Source organism: Lutjanus erythropterus, chromosome 18 (genome assembly GCF_056507025.1).
Source record: "Lutjanus erythropterus isolate fLutEry1 chromosome 18, fLutEry1.hap2, whole genome shotgun sequence".
NCBI lineage: Eukaryota > Metazoa > Chordata > Actinopteri > Lutjaniformes > Lutjanidae > Lutjanus > Lutjanus erythropterus.
In genome coordinates, this window is record NC_139334.1 from 22,918,613 (window position 1) to 22,940,241 (window position 21,629).

Below are 21,629 nucleotides of genomic sequence, written 5' to 3' on the forward strand. Positions count from 1 at the left end.
TTTTGTCTTGTTACTTGTTTATGTTGTTTTTTTGTCTTGTCACCTTTTTCATGTTATTTTCGTCATTACGTCTTTTTTGTCTTGTTATATCTTTTCCATGGTTTTTCATCATATTATGTCTTTTTTTGCTTTGTCATCTCATGACATCTTTTTTGTCTTGTTACGTCTTGTTTTTATTTACACCATTTTTTGTTTTGTTACATCTTTTTTGTTGTTATGTCTTCAACATTGTTTTTTGTGTGTTGCGTCTTTTTTTGCCGTTTTTCATCTCGTTCTGTATTTTCTGTCCTGTTAAGTCTTGTAGTCTTGTCTTTTCCAAAATTTTTCTTTGGGTTACATCTTTTTCATTGTTGTATCTTTTATGTCATTTTTCATCTTGTCACATCTTTTACGTCATTTTTGCTGTTGTTGTGTCTTTTTTGTGTTGTTACATCTTTCGTGTCATTTTTCATGTTGGTTATGTCTTTTTCTTCGTTACATCTTCAACTTTTTTTAATTGGTCACATTGCATCTTTTTCGTCTTGTTGCGTCTTTTATGTTGTTTTTGATCTTGTTAAAGTTTATGTTGCTTTCATCCTTACATCTTTTTTGTCTCATTACATCTTTTACGTCATTTCTTGTCTTGTTGCATCTTTTTGTCTTTACCTTTTACATAATTTTTCATCTTAGTCTTTTTCACTGATATGTCTTTAACATATTTTTCTGTCTCAATACATGCTTGCATCATTTTCACCTTGTTACGTCTGCTGTGCGTAATATGCACTGATGAATACACCAAGGACTCATCTTTTCTATGTGTTATTGTCCCATCTGTTTAAGTTGAAATCAGTCTTGATGTTGAGAAGGAGGTGCACAATGATGCAGAATAGAAAGAATTAATAATTCCTCTCAAGTGTAAAAAGTACAGATATTTCTGTTAAAATGTAGGGAGTAAAAGTAAAAAGTTGTCAGAAAAATAAATAGTCAAATAATGTACAGATACCTAAAAACTCTACTAAAGTACAGCAACAAAGTATTTGTACTTAATTACTTCTCTCCTCTGAAGTTAGAAAGAGGGAAAGTGAGCAGCTGCAACGTTTGCAAGGACCAGCATGAATATTTATCAAGTCGGAAATCCAGCTCGTCCAGACTGTCAGCTTTCCTGGTATGCATTTGTTTACTGTAGGTGTTTAGAGAGACAGTCGAGGCTTTTCCTGTGGACCATTGGGAGACGGAGGGAGTGTGTCCAGATAGCGGAGAAGAGGAGACAGAAAGCGAGAAGGAGGGAGTAGGGTAGTTTCTTGCAGCCTGAGCGTTTGGCTAAAGGGTGGAGACTCAGAGCAGCAGTGAAGGAGGAGGGAGGCAGGGAGGATCTCAGCTGGAGCAGAGAGGGAGAGGCATACAGAGAGAGGAGTGTGTGTTGTGTAGATGTGCTCGCCTGCCTCGCTGACTGACTGACTGACTTTGTGTGTTTGTGTGTGACAGACAGAAAGAGGGGAGAACGCGTGGATACTACTCCACAGGACTGGATGTGTTTGGCATCACAGACAGAGACCACACACATACACACCAAAAAAAGGTAGGAATTTTTAAATATTTTTTAGCGCCAGATATTGTTTATTTTTTCTGTTGTGGTGGCATCTGGGTTAATCGCATCCAAATCAGGGTGTGTTCCAGAGGAGGAGGGGGGTTTTCATATCCACGCTGTCGTTTTGTCAGCGCTCGAGGGGCGAGATTGATGCCGCTGGCTGGTTTACATCATGGAATCCCCTCCTCCCTCTAAAATCTCTAAAAACCTTCTTGCTGGCAGGTGAACTGCTGCTTTATTTCCCCCCATCTGGTACCTCCTTTCATGTATGTGTATATGTGAGGGGAATGAGAGAAGGACTCCCTTCCTCCCCTTCTCTTCTACCTCCCTCTTTCTTCTTCCCTTAGGATTGGGCAGATCTTATAATGTGGAGCCAGAGGAATTAAGGGCATCTGTTTCGGGGGATATTTGCATGAGTAGAGGGGATGAAAAAGAGAAGGAGGAGGATGAAAAAGGGGAAGATGAGGCACCAGAAAAGAGAGAATCCCACAAGCCTCCTGTGAGGTTTTCCAGCCACTCTCACCCTCCATACCGTGAGGAGAAAGCAGTCGACCACACACAAGGTCTATGTAGTGGTTGTATCAAGCAGATGGCCGGGAGAGGAGGAGGCGGTGGAGGAGGAGGTGGTGGTGGAGGAGGGGGGTTTGGTGTTTTTATGCTGCTCATAGACAGATACAGTCGCCTGACAGCGGCATGCATTCACAGGAAAACCACAAAAAATGAATGCAGACATGCTGTTTTTCCTACTCTCAGCTTGTCACACTAAGGCATCGTCATGTACAACTCACATTAAATCATCCAGTCATGCGTGTGTGGTTGTATGTTACATATGCAGGCCTGTTACAAACGCACAGTGCGAGTCAGAATTACGCAAGAGCTCACGTCCGGGCAGCTCGTACTGTATCTCGAAGGCAAGCTGCTCCAAGGCCACAGATTGTTTCACACATGTCGATGTTGAGACTAGAACAGCAGCTGAAGTATCCAACGATAAACAAGAAATATGTAAAACCTTGAGAGTTTTCTGGAACAGAGTGAGAGTTGTAGATAGAAAGCAGAAAAAAGGAGGAGTGATGGGAAGAATGAGCAGCCATCCACGCCTTATTGACCACGTTGACCTTTCCACTCCCATCACCAAAAAATCCTTCCAAGTCAGACCAAAGTGTGACAAGTCCTTGGCTGAGCTTCCTAAAAGCATCATTCTTGCTCAAGTCTTGTCTATGTGGACCTGCCTTTTCGTACTTTCACACAGATCGACTTGTTTCTCAGAGATGTGCAAAGCTTCAGAGGGAAGGTAACATGAGGTCGGAAGGATGTTGTTGCACTGAAGGCTTCGACCTTTGTACTCGCTGCACCTGTTTGCCTCCGACTGTTGATTTTTGGTTTTAAGCTCATTCAGCCATGCTGTGGTCTGCTCAGATAAAAGCATCCAGAGCTGCTTTGGAGTCGTTTGGGGACAGCACAAGTCAAGTCTCAAATCTTGTCCAACCAAGTCCTTGAAAGAAAGACCAAGTCAAGTCACAAGTGTTCAGTAAGCCGGACCAAAACATGAAACTTTAGGAAGTCAAGACTAAGTCTTTTTGGAGCAAGTAAAAGTCAAGCCTCAAGTCTTGTCCAAACCAAGTCTCTAGTCCTCACCAGCAAAACATGAGACTTAAAACTTAAAACTTAGTTAGACAAGACTTAAGACTTGGACTCAAATGAAACTTAAATCATACAAACATGAGGACATGGAACTTGACTTGGACATGGCAGCTGTGGGACTCCGGAAGGACTTGAGATCTTAAGTCTTAAGACCTAATTTTTGTGACTTGGGTTGGACTCCAATATTAAGCCTACCAGAGCTGTCTTTTGGTGCCAGTGTAAGTCAAGCTTTAAGTCTTGTCCAAGCAAGACTTTCTTTTGAAAGTCCAAGTCAAGTCACAAATCTTTAGTCAATAGGATGAAAGGATAAAACTTCAATCCAGAACTGTTTTTGAGTCTTTTAGGAAAAGTTTCAAATCTTGGCCAAGCAAGTCCTTGAAAAAAAGTCTTAAGTCAGACAGATCAAGACATGAGACCTTTGTATTTGCTTTCAAGTCAAGTCTTTAGGGAGTCACAATGCAAGTAAATTAAATGTCACTGCAGTCAAGTCCAAATCAAGTCTTAAGACCTAATGTTTGTGACTTGAGTTGGACTCAAAGTCAAGCCTTGTCTTGTCCAACTTAAGTCTGTATCCTTGAAGACGAATACAAGACTTAATAAGTCACAAGCCAAGTCTTTATGGGAGTCTCACAGCTGTCATGTCCAAGTGAAGTTCCAAGTCCTCATTTTTGTGTGATTTAAATCTGACTCATATCCAAATCTCCAGAGCTGTTTTCTATTCTTTTGAGGCAAGTCTTAGTCAAGTCTTAAATGTCTTGTCCAATCAAGTCTCAAGTCAAGTTCCCAGTGGCGAAATTTGAGGTTTGAATGTCTTTGCTTTCAATTTTTAAGTCAAGATAAGTATTTTGGAAATTATCTCACAGCACTTTTCTAAGTTTCAAGTTCAAATTTTGGTGACTTCTGAATTGAATAGACTCAAATCAAATCTCAAGTCTTTCAGAGCATTAGTTTAAACCTTTTTTCCAAACAATTCCTGAGTTCTTGTGGGTAAAACACGAGACTTTGTTGTTGTTTTTGTATTTAAGGCTCAAGTCAAGTCAAGCCTTTGGAAAATCTTGTCTCAAGTAAGATAAGTCATTCAAGTGAAGTACCAAGTACGCATACTTAAGTTGGAGTCAAGTTTGAGTCAAGTCCCAAGTGTTATCAATCACTTCTTCTGTCAAGCTTCAGCCTTGACTACCACAGATCATTTCAAGTCTTAGTTCAAGTAGCATCAAGTCCTCTCATCCCAAGTCTTTTTGTAACTAAACTCAAGTGCAACTCTCAAATCTCAAGTGTCTTAAATCTTTAGTGAGAGAAGTCTTCCAGCAATCAAGTCCAAGCCAAGTCTCAAGTCAGCATTTTTGTGACTTATGTGTGATGTGAGTCCAGGTCTCAAGTCTTCCACCTCTGCAAGGATCAGACACAAATATGTCTGACAGCTTGGATGAAATCTATGACAAAGCAGATGCACTTTCAGCCAAACCTTCAGTAGGAGCACTTCGGGGTCTGAAACGGTCCGAGCAGCACACTCACACTCTCAGCAGAATCTAAACAAGCCCGGATGTTTGTAATATTGTTAACAGCCCAGGAGTCTGGCCGTGTTATTCTTGGCATGCTGATTGATTCCAGAGGAAAAGTATGTTTATACCTCCTTACTCAAAGCAAATGCACAAATGCGCTGATTCCTCACAGTCAAACCACGGAGAAGAGAGCTACACAAAAGCTGGCAAAACTATCATTAGTGACATGCGGGGCAGGAAGTTAACCTTTTTAAACTTGGCGACCACACCGACCACTTCAAAATATGATTTTCCAGAAAGGAAAAGAAGCTCCACATGATGACTGCCAAAGAGGTGAGGGGAACTTAAATCAGCCCTCTCACTCACTGCCAGTATTCACCAGCATTATTCAGCTGGTGTTAATTTTCCAACCTGGTCGCACAAAAACACATGCTTTTATTTTTGTACTATTTTAAAGTGTGTATCTGTTCCTGTGACAGCTGTGACATGCATTGTTTCTACCCCACTAACTATGCTGCTGTTACATAACACGCATATAAAAGATTTTAAACACACGTCTTTAAACGTTTGAAGAAAAGAAAACCACTTGGTCACTGCTTTAATCTAACAAAGAAGAAACATGCAGGGCCTTGATCGTTTGATTTAATAAACATAATAGACCACATTTGCGCTCCCCGGGGCCATAAGCCTCCTCCCTGCTGCCTCCTTGACTCCCAGGGGATGCATCATTTCCTGGGCCACTGCCTTCTCCCCTCCCCCCTTCTGGGACCTAGATTAACCCCCGAACACACACACATATACACGCAAACACACACACACCACAATCTCTAAGATGGCAGGATGGGCAGGGCATGCTGGGGGTGGCACAGATGTCCGGGCTAATCGAATATTCACGGGTGGTGGTGGTCTGACCGAGAGGCAGCGGCATGAGAAAGAGAAAAAGAGTTAGGGTTAATGTGCAATCTAATAGGAACACGTAGAGAATTAAGTATTTCATATCAAACGTTTCGTGATGTTCTTTGCACAATAACTAAGAAACAAACTTGTGAATGTGATGTGTTTTTTCTGTCGTCTTCTTACTGGTTTGAAGTGGGCGGGCTCTGTTGGAAAAAACTAGCATGATAATCGGACTGAATCGGCATTTCATTTCACTTAATTGATTCAGTCCGACATCGTGTTCATGTTAGTTTATTTCCTATTGGGAGACTGGATTATTTTGGTTTATTTTACTCTGACCAGTCCCACAAATGTAATTTTCAGTTAAGACACAGAAACAGAAATGTTTTTCACGACAATCAAAGAAATCAGCGATTTAAGAGCTTTTATTTCTGTACCTTGGCTTAAAAAAAACCTGTTTAGCTGCATCCAGCTCATTCACATTTGACACCGTTTTCGTGGAAGGTTTTTGCGTCGCTAGGTAGCTAGCTAGCTATGCAAGAAAATACTGTACACATACTTAATTCCACCTAAGAACTATGATGGACTGTTGCTAAGTCCCGCCCCTTTTTGATCGGTGCTTGCACCCTGGCGGCACCACGGTCAAATTTCTCCTTTCCTGTTTTCTGTAATCAAACATGGGATGTTCAAGGTGTGTCTATGTGAAAAAGAAAACCTTAGTTTGAGGATAGTAAAAGATGTTGCTCTGCAAGCTAGCAAAACTCTAGCTAGCTAGTTAACAATGGATATAGATTAGGTATGTAGTAAGCCAGATAACATTAGCTATCAAGTGTAACAAGCTGGTCAACAATTGATGCAGATTAGCTTGCTAGTTAGCAAGTTTTTGCCTGCTAACTAGTAAGCTAACAACTAACTAAATTATCTGACTAGTTAACCAGTGTTTTGGTAACATTAGCTAAAGTAAGATGTGACTATATACAGTATATGTCACTGTTACTGGTTCCCACAACATCTTTTAACCTTCAAAACTTGTTTTTCTTTTCAATAAAGACGAGGTTAGCACATAGCATATCCAAGTATTTGAAACAGGAGAGCAGAAAGCTGACCGAGGTTCCAAAAGGGACAAGAATTAGGAGAGGTCATTTGTTTTTGATTGTTTCTCAACCCTGCAAAAATCATCAATGAGCACAACGCCAGATCTGCTTCTAACGCTGAACCAGACAAGAAAAATCTGATGTCAGGTATTTTCCATTCACCGGTATAGATTTTCCGAATCTGATGACAGTTGGTGGCATGTTGGCTTATGTTGTTATGGAGACTCCTGCCAATCCATAGATGATTAGTCTAGTTTAGTTTATTTGTTTATTTGTAAGGAACAAGTACATAAAAACATAAAGATATAAAACATTATTTTGTTTTATATCTATGTGCTTTTGTTTTTGTGTGTATCTGTATGTCTTGTGTTTTATATTTATGTGTCAATCAAATCTGATGAGATGAAGACACGCAGTCCTCATGAGTCTTTGAGTGTTAAAACCATTTGTTTATATCTAAAGCTGTTTTTTTTCTCATTTAAATTTAAATCGTTCCATATTCAATCACAAAGATGAACTAATGTAATACTTTTAGATTTGAAACCAAGTTTTCATGAGCTTTAAAATGGCCAATAACATCATCACTATTGACGCTACAGTATACTGCACACAGGGATAGTGTTTTAGAAAAAATAATGAATGAAACTAAACTTCAAGCCTCCCTCCCACACTGAGTATGGATCCAAACCACTAAGGGGTTCTGCTGTAGTAAAGAAAAAACATCACTCTCAGTGTAGTAGCTGTGCCATAATGTATATTAACATACTGAAAATACTAAATGTAGTATACTAGTATACTAATATATACAAGTTAAGTTTATTCCAGGGAAAGGATGCTGAAAGGTCTATCTAGAAATATAGAAATGGAAGTTGTTCTAATAGAAATTCAGTAGGCTACTACCACTCATCAGAGACAAAAAAGTCGGATCGGTTCACCACACAGCATAAATTAAAAACAAAAAAGGCATTGCCGACAGTTATCAAGAACAAAACGTCAACAAGAAAAACTTTGTGTTAAAGGACTTTTGCGTATTCAAAAAGAGATAAAAGAAGAGGTAAGAAGAGGAAAATTATGAACAAACAAAGTACTTGTTATGTTACCAGGATATTATTAATAATAGACATTATTTATGACTTTGAAGATATTTTACAGCATAAAACAATGTCAGTGTTAAACAGATATTAGCTCTAGTTATTAGTGAGGAGCAGTAGGTTTCATAGAGGTAGCATAATTGCATTAGTAAATAATGCAGTGAAAAGTCCACTTCAAAGTGGCACGTTATAAGTTAGTATCTGGTCTTTTTTTTTTGCAGTGTACAATAGAGTAAACCTCTCTAAACTTGGGTTTTTGAGGCTGTTGTGTTATGAGCCTGGAGGTTCAGCTCCAGGTCCAGGTTTCTGAGTCCTGCTCAGAGCGCTTACAGAAATAGTGATGGAGAAGGACGCTCAGCTGTCACAGTCAGCGTCATCTCCCCAGACAATCATTGCCTGACAGCTCTGCTCTCTGTGTCCCGTCTCTTTCTCTTTGTGTGCGCATGCAGGGCGGGGTGTCCTTTCTCCTATTCAAGGACAGGGATCCGTGCTATATTACATTCAATAGTCAATATCCTCTTGATCGTGTTCATTAATAACTCCGGAGGTCAGTTTTATGTTACTTCTCCCTGCTGCGGTCGCTGTAAAAGCCACTCTGGAGGAAGATATTACCGTCACATCTCGGCCTCTTTTATCATCCTGATCAACTTTATTCCTATTTCCAGTTTTTATTAATTTATTTCCTCTCATTCTTTGTAACCTCTCCTATCAGTTTACGACTCTGTAAATAAACCTCGGTTCAGCTGAGTGTGCCCTTCACTGTGTCTTCTTTCACGGTGACATCGCAGTCTGTACCTCATTGTGTCCTATGGCAAACCGAGGGTGGTACAGTCACTCCGTCACACTGTGGGGGTTTGATGACTGAACTTTCTGCATGCGTGCGAGTGCTCTTGCATGCTCAAGCGCCACTGCTGTCTTGACTTGTAAGATATAATAAAAAACAGGCTTGCATTTTTGAAAATCCGCAGTGGGGTTTTGGATCAGTTCTGTGGGTTTTGTAGTAAAACACAAAAAAAGAAACAACTCAGTCAGCACAGAAAAGGATCACGTCAGCTTTTACAGTAACAACATCGGAGTCAGGACTTTTTTTTTGTGTGTGTGTGTGTGTGTGTGTGTGTGTGTGATAAACAAAGTAGCATCCCAGTTTTTTCTTAAGCATGACATGCGTCAGCCTTAGTTAAAGGGTCAGTCCACCCAAATAACAAGAAAACATCTTTTCTCACTGAGAAGAACTGAGATAAGGTCAAGGCTCTCCATTCATGCATCCAATAGCTGGTGGTCAAGACGTAGTTTATTGTTTGTTAAACCCCACCCCCAAACAGCGATAGTCCAATCATAGCTTAGCAACTGAGTCTAGGCACCAAAGTGTGCATTTGCATTTTCTTGTAGAGTTTGTTGTTAGCCTTTCCAAATACAAAAACACAAGCACAAAAGTGTAAAGAATGAAGTATCTGCTAAGCTGCAATCATTTGCTTGTGCGGTTAACTAGCTTACTACCTTCAGTATTAACCGAGCATTACTTTGATGGTCAAGGATCATTTTATTAGCTAACTACATTTGTTTGTGGGATCATACCTTGTCTTTAAAAAAACGCACTGCTCATGACTAGTACATCCACTACTTCGTATTTCATCATTTGTAGAAACTGTCCAGGATGCTATTAGAGTTTGAGCTAACATGACGTTTTAGCCGATACAACAGTTGTGAGCTGAACATGAGAAGCCTGGTTTTGTCTGCCTCCATCTGACGTCAAGAAAGATTTTTTTTAAAGTGAAATCTGCCACCTGTATTATTGACAATGTGTAGAGTGAGAGGTCAAAACTCGACACTCTAGCACCAGTAACTAAAGGGGGCATGGTTCCTTAAAACTTTGTCTCAGTTATCTCTGAGCGGGGGTCCCATCCTGCCTCCTTGCGTCCCTGCAGACCCTCTCAGGTTAATCACTGTCTCTCCAGGGTCCAGATGGCTGAGCTGGGGACAGATTTTTAATTACCACGCTCTGATTTCACACCCTGGGCATCACAGAGGACAGAACACTCCCTGCCTGGCCACCTTAATTTCTCTCTTTGGATGGTGTTAAAAAAACAAAAAAATGGGTTAATAAGGTGTGCACTACAGAAAGAGAAAGGGGGAGAAAACGGGGAGGGAGAGTCGAGCTGAGAGTCAGCGTGTGTGGGAGTGTGTGAGAGATCATCGCTCTCGACAGGCCAGGAATTATATTTTCCTCACCAGGATGTTTCCTGCGGCGCTTAATCACCCTTTAAGTCAGCGACACCCAGAGTCGAGCAGCAGCTATAATCACATCTGTGGAGGGCCTCGTCATGAACACAGACCCCCCGAAAAACCCGGAGGAAGGGGTTCAAAACAGCTCCAAATGGCAGGGGAAGGATGGCGGAGGGGGTCAGATTGATTCGGTGGTGTTAGCAGCAGGACAGCGCGTGCTGGGGGTGTTTCAGTCCCATCAGTGAACACCTGTCTGCCACGCAGGGAGGGATGGGAAGCAGAAGGCTAGAACACAGGAGAGAAATGGATCAACAGTCACGTCCCTTTTTTTTTTCTCTCCTTCAGTACAGTTCAGTTCAAAATGCTTTACTGGCATAAAAGTGGAGGACAATATTGCCAAAGCATTAAGATAAAAAAAAAACATACTCATCCCCTGATCTTGCTGCTGCTCTGCAATATAAATATGATGACACAAACAGTTCACAGGGAAATCAAATTCAGCTTTTTTTTCTTTTGTAAGGACAGTCGGCTTTCTTGAACTTTTTGCAGAACACAGTAAACTGATCAAAGAGCGAAGGAAGAGACAGAAAGTAAGAAAGACAGTGAAAAATGTAAGAGTGCAGGCAGGACTTGGATTTGACCACTGACACTTGGATGCTGCTTCAGTTTACAACTTTTAAAAAAACAAAATTCTAACTTTTAAACCAAAAGGAGGATGTCAAAAAAACAGTAATCACAAGAAAATATGTCTCATAAGGCATTAAATACTTGGGATATTTCCAATGACTAATTTCTCTCTAATTTCTGTGCACTAATAAGTAACTAATTGATAAATCAGTCACTTTGTAAACAGCAAATTCAACAGAAACACAAACACTCAAAATTGTAACACTTTTGCCTTCACTTTCATATCTTAGCTTCATCTGAACCAGCAGCACACAACAACAGATGATTGTATAGTTTTTGTGGGAAACTCCCAGATGTAACTGTGTAGTGTGTGTTGATGAGTGACGAGCCGGATGTGTCTGTGAGCAAACACGTGCGCTCAGCAAATAAAACTTGTCGTGTCACAGTCACAGGTTGACAGGTCATGTGACTCTCACTCTGTCATCTGAGCTCATCTTTCAGCGGGACAGGTAAATGTCAATATTGATGATTAGTTGTAACTGGGTCATTCTGTGTTTTACATATTCAGTGTTTGTCTACAAGACTCCTGAAACGCAGACGGTGTCTTTCTTGTAAAAGTGATGCAGGAATGTGAGTGTCGCCTATAAAATGTGACGGGTATAAGCAGATACTTTCATTTCAGTTTCATTCAGAACATAACATGTTGTATATCGTGTACTCACAGCTAAGGCTGCAACTGATGATTCTTTTTATTATCAATAAATCTGCTGATCGTTCTTTTAATGAAATTAAAATGATTAATTGATTGTGAGAACTGTTGTTGATCAACTGACCAGTTGTTTCAGTATTATGCAGCAGGTGTCAAATAAAAAACATGTAGTAAAATAAATATTGTATTGTAAATATTGTTCTATTATGTGGTGGAATGGAATTGTAAAGGAAATACGAATTTACCCATTAGGGCTGCAACTTACTATTTTCATTATCTATTAATCCTAACTAGCTATAAATAATTAATTTTCTCAATTAATCAATAGGTTGTTTGTTCCGTAAAATGTCGGAAAAGGCTGAAAATGTTGGTCACTGTTCCAAAGACCAAGGTGATGTCTTCAAATGTCTTGTTTTGTTCACAACCCAAAGATATTCAGTTTATATGGATTAATATTTGTACAAAACAAACTAAATTTAATATCCCATTATAAAAGAGAAGGCTTTGTCTTGGGAAGATACACAAGACAGTCTAGGAAAACTACAACTATACATTATAGAACCCTGTGTTGTAGAATGATAAATAAATGACCCTTGTACCTTTTACACGCCTAAGTATCCCAGGTTATAGTCTAAATGAAATATATAAAACGATTACACAGTTTGCATAACACAGCGTAACGGTGTAGATTAATGGCTCCAGTGAATCAGGAGAGGTGACAGTACAGTACAGTAAGATCTCTCTGCTCTTTTTCTGTTTGGTTTTTAAACTCTAAGCAGTTTCAGCATTGCTAGAATACTCTGGCTCAGAGCTTCGGCCACTGGTGGCGAGGTTTTGTTAATGGATGCCGTACTGTAACGTCGTTTTAACGTTGCTTGCCGCCATGATTTACGATGGGTGGAATTCCCTTCCTCTGCAGATCTGCTCATGCAGGGTAATTGGCCCATTTATCAGAAGCAGCAGAAAACCGAGCTGCAGAGTCACAGATGCATTAAGAATGAATCTGTTGGCCCAGAGAAAGAGGAAGAGGAGGAGAGGTGAATGGGTCAGCACCAGCACAATCTCAACTTAAAGGAATAGTCCAAAATAGCCCTTCTTGCAGAGCGTTAGATGAGAAGTTTGACGCCACTCTCATGTCTGTCCATTCGGTGTGAAGATGGAGGCAGCAACTAGTAAACTTAGCTTAGCATAAAGACTGGAAACTGATGGAAACAGCCAGCCTGTCTCTGTTCAGCACCTCAAAAGCTCAAGTCCCGCCTGTCGTGCTCTGTGCTGCAATAATGGTTGAGCATCTGGCAGAACCTCAGTCAACTTTCTCCTTTCCTGTTTCCTGTAGCGGCTTAGATATTTTGTTTGGTTTGTTTTTGTTGAATAGAATCAAAGTTTTTAAGATGGTTAAAAGATTTTTTGTTGGGGACCTGTAAAAGCGATATTTAGGTGCATATCTTATGTTAGCTAATGTTAGCAAAACGCTAGATACCTAGCTAGCTAAGGATTGAAGAAGATTAGCCATAGATGTACAATAATGAACGAGGTGATGTATGCAAAGATGGCGTATGCACAACTCTCTAGCTTCTGGGTTTACTTCCTGGTTATACGGCCCACTGAATGTGCACAGTAGTGTTTCCCCCCTCACCCCCGCCCATGAGTTCCTGCTTGGCCCATAGATTTTCATCTTTTTCCAGTCTTTATGCAAGTTTAAGCTAACCGGCTACTGGCTGCAGCTTCATATAAAGCAGACAGATTTAAGAGTAGTGTCAACCTTCGACTCTCACTCACAGTAAAAATAAGAATGAGCATAATCCCAAAATGTAAACCTTTAAAACCATCAATTAATTTAATCAAGTTTAACTTGCATCTCCATCTGTACTTTGTTGTGGTGTTTCTCCAGTGGAGTTTGTAAGAGCAAGGTGTGACACTCTGACACACATTGATCAGAGGACAATGGAGACACACACACACACACACACAAACCTTGGTGTAATTTATCTGGAATGTGCAGAGCTTCTGCCTCTGATCAGCCTTTGATTCTCACTCTCTTTATCTCTTCTTCTCTATTTGCAGAGAGTGGGGCGGATGCAAAGTGCTGACTGAACTGCAGGCAGACACCAGGGCAGAGAGAGCGGAGGAGTAAGCAGACAAGGTAAGTCAAGACGAGAGTAGGAGGCACTGTAGCATGCTAACATCACTTAAAATCAGTTTCATAACATTACAGCATGAGCAGTCAGTGACATCACAGGTCTCAGTCTGCGCAGAATCTGGTGAAAATTGTGCAGTTGGCAAACTTGCGTTACAGCTTTCATAAAGTTGTTGACAGCTGACAGTCCAGGCCTATGTCCATCTGAATGCATTATCTATCAGCGCCTGTTGGGATGTCACAGTTATCAGCGTGTTGACACCATGTGCAGCATCTCAGGATGGTATTTTGGGCAGCTGACAGATAGGAAAGAAGGAAGCACAAGGGGCTTCATGATATACACATGAGCAGAGTATATATTACATTCTAAAAGAGAACATGCAATAATCAAAAAAGAGCTCCCAAAGCTAAAAAAAGCAAAAATCTACTGTGTTCATTGCTCCTTAAACCCTTTCAGTTCCCTTTAAGGTACCAGCTCTTCCTTCCAGAGTCAACACATGCATGGGCATCCATGTCCTCACCCCTCCCTCTCCAGATATGAAAATGTCAGGGTGGCATTTTCACACGCTCCACCAACAATAAGCAGGAAAATGACTTTGTAGGCACAGAGACAGCTCTGCTAATTAGCTTGTATGTCCTGCTTTTTTACATGTTTTGCACAGCCAAGATTGTGTTTCTCTTGAAAATATTTAGATGCAACAAAGACCTGAAAAGTCCCTTTTTTCAGGTTAGTTTGCTTGTGTTTTTAGTCATGGTAGCAGCTCTGTTGTTGGTCGGTTAGCATGCTTACATGTTAAACATGAGAATGACACAAGCATCACTGTGAGCATGTTAGCATGTTGGCAGTAGCATTTAGCTCAAAACAACACTGTGTGAAAGTACAGCCTCTCAGAGCTGCTAGTATGGCTATAGACTCATAAGTCCTCTTTACACCTGGCATGAACATGCGTCTTTGGTTATCCAGTCACAAGTGGACAGCCAAGTGCGTCAGTTCACATCTGGCAATAGTAGCCTATGTGTCTCCGCATGTGTCTTGAGTAACCACTTGTGATTTCATTTCCTAGCTCTACATGCAAGTAGACACGTACATTATTTCCATTTGCAAAGACCAGATTCATTGTTGTTTTTAATCAGAATTTGATGAATTAACTGTTGATCAAATCATGTATGAGAGAGGAATAAGGTTGGGAAAATTTATAGACACTGATTGAGCAGAGTGTTTCTGGCTGCATTGCCTCACCGATTACTGTACAGAAAAACAACGCACACAATTAATTCACTTACTTTGGTGATTTTCTTTCCTCTGACGTCCCCTGCCAGCTCTGCCTCAGTGATTTATCGTTTGCTGATGGACAGATAGATTTACTTGTGAAAATAACCACTAACTGCTACTAATCGTAGTCACCGTTTGCAAGTTAGCTCAGTCAGATGTTCAGCTAGCAATCCTATTATCTTTAAAGCTTATGAAGCTTTATAATCTTTATTAGACTTCCATCTCCTGTGCTAGTGTTGTAAACAGGTGCTTTGACCTCTCACAGGACCATTAGTTGCACAGCTAACCAAGCAAACTAGCTAACAGCAGCTACTTAGTGGTTACTTTAGCCACAACAACAGGAAAAATGGATTCTCCTGGAGAGAGTATACATGAAATGTGCTGCCTCAACTTTCTGTGATTCGGACAGATAGCTTTACTTGTTGCTACTTGTGGCACATGTTAATACCAGAAATCAAGTGTCTCTTGATCACAAGTAGTTAGTTTCCCTGGAGTTTAGTTGCTGTGGCAAATTATTTTATGTTCCCAAGTACTGGGCAAAGTCTCCAGAGGTAACGCAATCAAAACTGGGTGTTTCTTTCCTTCATCTTCCAGCCCCTTAAGACACAGTTTTCCATTTGCTTTTATGGCATTTAATTAAAACATCATCTCTCCGTGTCAGTTCCACTCAAACCAGGCTATTGTGTCACCGCGTCTGATTATTTTCTGTGAAGAACACAGCTCCACTTTTCTGGAGACATCCCAGAAACCTTAAAGAGTGACATCGCTCCCTATCAATAGCCTGGTGATACGCTGGCCTGTTTTGACGTCTCCCCTGAGTGTTGAAACAATATTATGGCCTCGATACAAAAGACGCCAAAGACTAATTTCTACTTGTCAGTCACACCTTTGTAGTAAGTCTCTGGCCTATTTTTATTTTGACGAAGGACAAAAGTCTGTGTGCAAGAGCCCCAAGATATTTATGCATAATGCTCACTTAAAATTACGTAATTCATAATTAACCTGACATATAAAACAAAATATAGTGGATAACTGTTTGTGATTATAGGATATTGCAGGAAAAGTAGCTCCTACAAAAGGACATTTTAGTGTTTTAACCCCACAAAAATACCAATAGTCTGGACCGAGGAGTTCATTGACAAGAAATAACCCAAAAATCCCTCCCTTGATGCAGAAGAATCCAACACTTAACAGTAGGTTTTGTTTTTCACCCCCACCTGAGTTTAAATTAAAACACTATGACCGTAAAAGGTGAAGCACTCAGTCAGAGTGAGAACGTTCAGGATCCCTCAGCTGCAGTGACTATAAAACATAATGTTTATGTTAAACTGTAAATACTGAGCCATCTGCTGCAGGTTGTGCTTATAAATCCTCTTCAGATTGACATTTGGTTTGCACTGACAGTGGTTTGAGATTTTCCAGCCTGATTCGAATTAAACATTTCAGTCCTAAAATTGTGTGAATTAAGTAAATACTGTAGATTTTCAGTTAATCTTGTATTTTTAAACCAATTCCCAATGACTGAAAAATGGTGAGGAATAATATACTGTACATGTCTATATATATATGAAGAAACACTCTACATGATTATTCCCTTATTACTTTGAGTACAAGATGGACAAAAACTGTAAATCACCTCAACTGTTTTATCAAGTCGTGAAACGTTTAGATAAGTCATTTGACAAAAACTTGACATTAAACAGAAATGTTGATGACTAATCTTTATGATTAGATTATATTTAAGTGGACAACGACACGGTAACAACGGCCTTGAAAGTTATTTAACAATTAAAATGCCAAAAAAAAGTATAGGATATAGCTTCTCAAATGTGATATTTTGCTTCTTTTCTTCCTTAAATTGAATCTTTGTGGGGTTTTCAGACTGTCGGTTAGACAAAAAATACAATTTAAGATGTCAGCATTAATATAATATAATTATAATTTATATTAATATGATATATAATAACAGATCACACAAGTAATCGATTAATCAAAAATATAATCAAATGACGGATTATTGGTAATTACATAATCATTAATTGCACGTGGAATGGTTCTCCAAATATCAATCATGTTTAAGGTCCATCCACACAGAGAAGGAAAACTTTAACAGTAACTATAAAACTATACATATATTATTTCATAAATGTTACTGAAAAAAACACAAACATTATTTTACCTGAGTCATGCTGCTGGTCTTTGGTGCTGAGGGCGTCTCCTTGTTTTGTCCTTACTGATGTCCTCTTCAACGATCGCCAGGATTCCATCAAATTAATGTCGACTCATTGGAACGTATGAATAAATTTGCCTTAAAAAGACAATATCACTCATAACAGCATTGGATTTTCGTAAATTCTCTCACCATTGGAAGATTTTGTGAACCTTTATCCTTGTGTTTTTCTTTACGGCTATAACAGGTCACCAGTATTAGGACTGCACAATTAATTGTGATTGCAATAAAATCAACATGACCAGGTGCAATATCCAAATCGCAGAACCAGAACTAAATCGCAATTTTTTGAAAAGGGGAAAATCTGTGAGAAAACACTAATTGTATCACATAACCCAATCACAATTTCAGTCAAAATAATCACAATATGACATTTTTACCAAATCGTGCAGCACGACTCAGTAGCCAGACGGCGAGAGTAGTTAATTTCCTGAGCTGGAGCTGGAGCTTGGCACCACTGTTTACAAAACATTATCGTTCATCAGTGTTGATGCTCACATCTTTATAGTTTAGTTATTGTTATAGTTACTGTTCTCAGTGTGGACACCCTTGTAATCAGCTGTAGTGTGTGTCAGGGACACCAAGCTGCTGTTCAGGTAGTCTAAGTGTAGTAGAAAATAAAAAGGTTGTATCGCTGCATGTGGAAAGTCAGGGCACTAGTAAAGAAAACAGAGAAAAAAGGACTGAAAACCAGGTGTGGTGTCACATTTTGTCAGATTTAGCTGGTACATTTGTTTACAGCCACTCTGACAGGCAGTGAAACAGTAATAAATCTCACATGAAACAGACAAACTGACCGCTGACCCTGTGCCGGTTTGAACTAATGATCAGGTCATCGGGGTTGGTGTCGGTGTGGCAGCGGAGATTCCCGCAGCAGCTCGCCGACCCGACGAGCAGGTGTGCCACCGCGGGCCATCAATATTAACGCTCAGCCCCAGCACCTCGCTGAGATCAGTCTTAACCTCACACTGAGTCGTACCACAGCGCATACAGACGGATGACGGAGGGGGGGGGAGCAAGGAAGATTGATCACACACCGAGGATGACGCTGTTTTAGAGCGCGCGCAGCTTGATCCATTTAATCAAAGAGGTTATAAAAGCCAGAGGAGCATCTGAGGACACGGAGCTAAAACGGTGCACTAATACAGACAAATTAAAGGGAAAAAAAACTCAATAAACTGGTGGAGGAACATCAAATGCAGATGCCTCACTGACTCACTGCCAAGGAGCACCGACGCTGTTCCAAGGACTCGTCGTGAACATCTCACTAAAACTTCTTTATGTTGTGGTTTCCATTAATTATTCATCATTCATAAACTGTTAGTTTGTATACACATTAATGTACAAACTGTACTGATGTATCTAACTTTTCATATCTTTCATTACAGTGGTGGGGCGTAACTAAGTACATTTACTCAAGTAATGAGCTACTTTTACCTTACCTGAGCATTCCCATAACTCAGCAAACCATACAAAATAAAGATATGGTGTGATTTTAATGGCATGAGCACAATATCCAAATACTAACACTGAGGTCTTACTTTTCCAGCGTGAACGCACAACTCAAAGCCTAGTGAGCAGCAGTTTGTAGTATTTCAGTGGCAAACAGGTAAATTTTTTTGACCATGATGATAAATTAGCTTTATCTTAGAAATATTTGTCAGTTAGGAGTTACAAATACAGCTTTAAAGTGCATTGGAGTAACTGATATGCAAGTAAAACTTTGCTGGCGCTTTATACCATCTGCTGACCTGTCTTACTTCAAATCAGAAACAAACTACATCAATTTATTGATTTATCGTCTTTCACGTGATGGAGAAGGTTGACACTGTGCCCTTGTGTGACACAGTAATTGAGAAGTGTCAGTAAATGTTAGAATGCATGAAGAAATCACAGCAAAATTAGAATTTTTTTCATTTTTGAAACCAGTAATGTTAGTTATCCATTTATCTATTTTAAATATAGAGCTGGACAAAGCACTGCCCCCTCACTCTCCTCCCACCTCCCTGCCTCCCCCTCACTGTCATGGGCTGCCTAGCAACTGACACCATAAATAATATGCCTGTGTCTGTGGTATGTGTGTGTGTCCACAGGCATGTGACAATAAACAGGGTATCTGTTACGAGCGCTCCTCTTTACATGCCTGCTGTATTATAGTGCCCGTGTTCACTAGTGGCACGCTGTGGGTGAACTGAGATGTTTGGGATGTTTGAATCACTTTCTCTTCTACGTAGGCAGAGCACACGAGACCTGACTGACAGCGCCGATGGCGAGCAATAACACGGCCAGCATCGCACAAGCCAGGAAGCTGGTGGAGCAGCTGAAGATGGAGGCCAACATCGACAGGATAAAGGTGAGCCGACACGTGTCCACGACGAGAGTGAATTTACTTTACGTATACTTCTGGCGGAATAGTTTGAAACTTTGGTTATTATTTGCTTTCTGTCCAAGAGTTGGATAAGAAGATTAAAACCATTATCATGTGCTGGAACCAGCAGGCGGTTAGCTTAGCTTAGCTTAGCACAAAGTCTGGAAACAGAGGGAAACAGCTAGCCTTACTCTGTTGGATGGTAAAGAATTTTTCCTACCAGCACTTCTAAATCTAACTAATAAACACATATACCTTGTTTGTTCAATCCATAGAAAAAATTAAGTGTTAGCTTAGCTTAGAATAAAAATTAGCTAAAACAACTAGCCTGGCTCTGTCCAAGCTTTGAAAAATAGATCTATCAATATATCTGGAGCTAACTAATTAGCATGTTGTCTTATTTGTTCAATACGTTGACAAATGGAAATGTGAAAGTAATTTTGTAGGGGAAAGCTTCCATACTAAGCTAGGCTAATGTTTAGCTTAGCACAAAGACTGGAAACAGAAGCAAACAACTAGCCTGGCTCTGTTCAATGGCAAAAAACTTTTAAAAACCTGCCAACCAGCACCACTAAAGCTTTCTAATAAACATGTTGCATCCCGTTTGTTAAATCCATACAAAACATAAGTGTTAGCTTATCTTAGAATAAGATAAAACTGCTTGCCCGGCACTGTCGAATTAACATGTTTTATCATGTTTAACTAGTTAATAAACAAAGAGAAATGTGAAAACAATAGTTTCATGGTAAAGTGCGTGCTGTAACTGTTTACAGTCTTTATGCTAAGCTACGCTAATCACCTATAGCTCCAGTTCCAAAAGTTTATAACTGTTTTCATGGTGGCCTTTATGGTTCTATTTCCCAGTGTTTCCAGTATTTATGCTAAGCTAACCAGCTGCTACATATTTACCTTATAGACATGATGGTAGTATTAATATTCTTAACTCTCTCAAGAAATCAAATGAGCATATTTCCAAAAATGTGAAGCTGTTTCTTTAACTTTATCTCTGTATACTGAATGTAAGCGTGTGTGCATGTGTGTGTGTCTGTTTAATTCCAGGTGTCAAAAGCAGCGGCAGACTTAATGTCATACTGCGAAGCTCATGCCAAAGAGGACCCACTGTTATCGCCGGTGCCAGCGTCAGAGAACCCGTTCAGGGAGAAGAAGTTCTTCTGTGCCATCCTGTAAACTCGGCATGGCCCTTCAGCAGTCTGCTCAGTGTGGGACTTTGAACGTGGACGTTCAAAATACGTAGAAATCTTCTAGTAGGAGGGCACGGTGATTATTGCCCCCTTTGTCGAACGGCACCTAAAGAGTGCGAAAATTTAAACCCACAGAGTTTACATGTAACCATTAAAGGGGTTGTGATTGCTTTTTTTGAGGGGTGTTGCAGCATGTTGAAGGGGTCTGTGCTTTTAGATGACTCAAAAGGGATGATGATGATGATGATGATGATGATGATGATGATGATGATGAGGAAGATGATAACCCAGAGACATGATGGACAACCAGTCAACCTACCAAGTCTTCAGGTTGTGATGTGTACAAAACAAAACAAAAAAAAAATAGATAAAATGAGAATAAAAAATATTTTGTGGTTCTTTTTGGGACTTCCAGATGTTTTGTTAAATGGTTTGTGGTCGGGTCGAGCATCATAGGACAGCAAACAAAAATACGCCTACCACTAGACGCCACCTGATTATTGGAATGTTTTTTTTTTTTAAGTTGTCGTTTATCTTATGTTTTATTTCAACTTTACCTATCTCCTAGATATCTTTCTATAACTGTACGTGATTACTGAAACAGCTCTGTCGACTTTTTTTCTTACAACAGGTTAGTGGAAGCTTTTTTAATGGGATGTTTGAAACATTCAACTCTGTGACTGTCTTTACAAATACCTGTCTGAAAATCGGTCTCTGTGTATCGACATCTATCTGGCAAATGTGATGCAGTTTGTCTCCTTCAGATACAAACCCTCTTTCTACTATTTGTATAAAATGACTAGCAAGTAAACTGTGCTGTGCTGTGAGTTCTGAACATTTGTGTTTGTATCATTAACTATTGCATGAAATGGACAAACAGTCTTCTTCTCTCTTTCCTTTCATGTGGAGATTGTATGAAACAGGGGCGGCCTCCATCTGGAAGTGTCAAAACATATTAAAACAAGAATGATTCAATACGGACTCAACAAGGACATCTCTCACATATAATTAATACATGTTACAAGCACTGCAGGCTGAAAATTAACTTCTGCACTTTCACAATCTTCA

General features: G+C 39.9%; 1 protein-coding gene across 2 annotated transcripts; it reads left to right on the forward strand.

Annotated features, from left to right (window-relative positions):
• The first annotated feature begins 1,287 nt into the window (after window positions 1-1,287).
• On the forward strand, window positions 1,288-21,536 carry gng2 (guanine nucleotide binding protein (G protein), gamma 2). Of its 2 annotated transcripts, none has more exons than XM_084742314.1 (4): window positions 1,288-1,558; window positions 13,416-13,494; window positions 19,226-19,344; window positions 20,419-21,536. In XM_084742314.1, the coding sequence occupies exons 3-4, from the start codon at window positions 19,258-19,260 to the stop codon at window positions 20,545-20,547; spliced, it is 216 nt and encodes a 71-aa protein (XP_084598440.1). In that variant the 5' UTR covers window positions 1,288-1,558; window positions 13,416-13,494; window positions 19,226-19,257; the 3' UTR covers window positions 20,548-21,536. The 2 variants fall into 2 exon arrangements, with proteins under 2 accessions (XP_084598440.1, XP_084598441.1); XM_084742315.1 differs by lacking the exon at window positions 1,288-1,558 and adding an exon at window positions 11,121-11,151.
• Window positions 21,537-21,629: the final 93 nt, after the last annotated feature.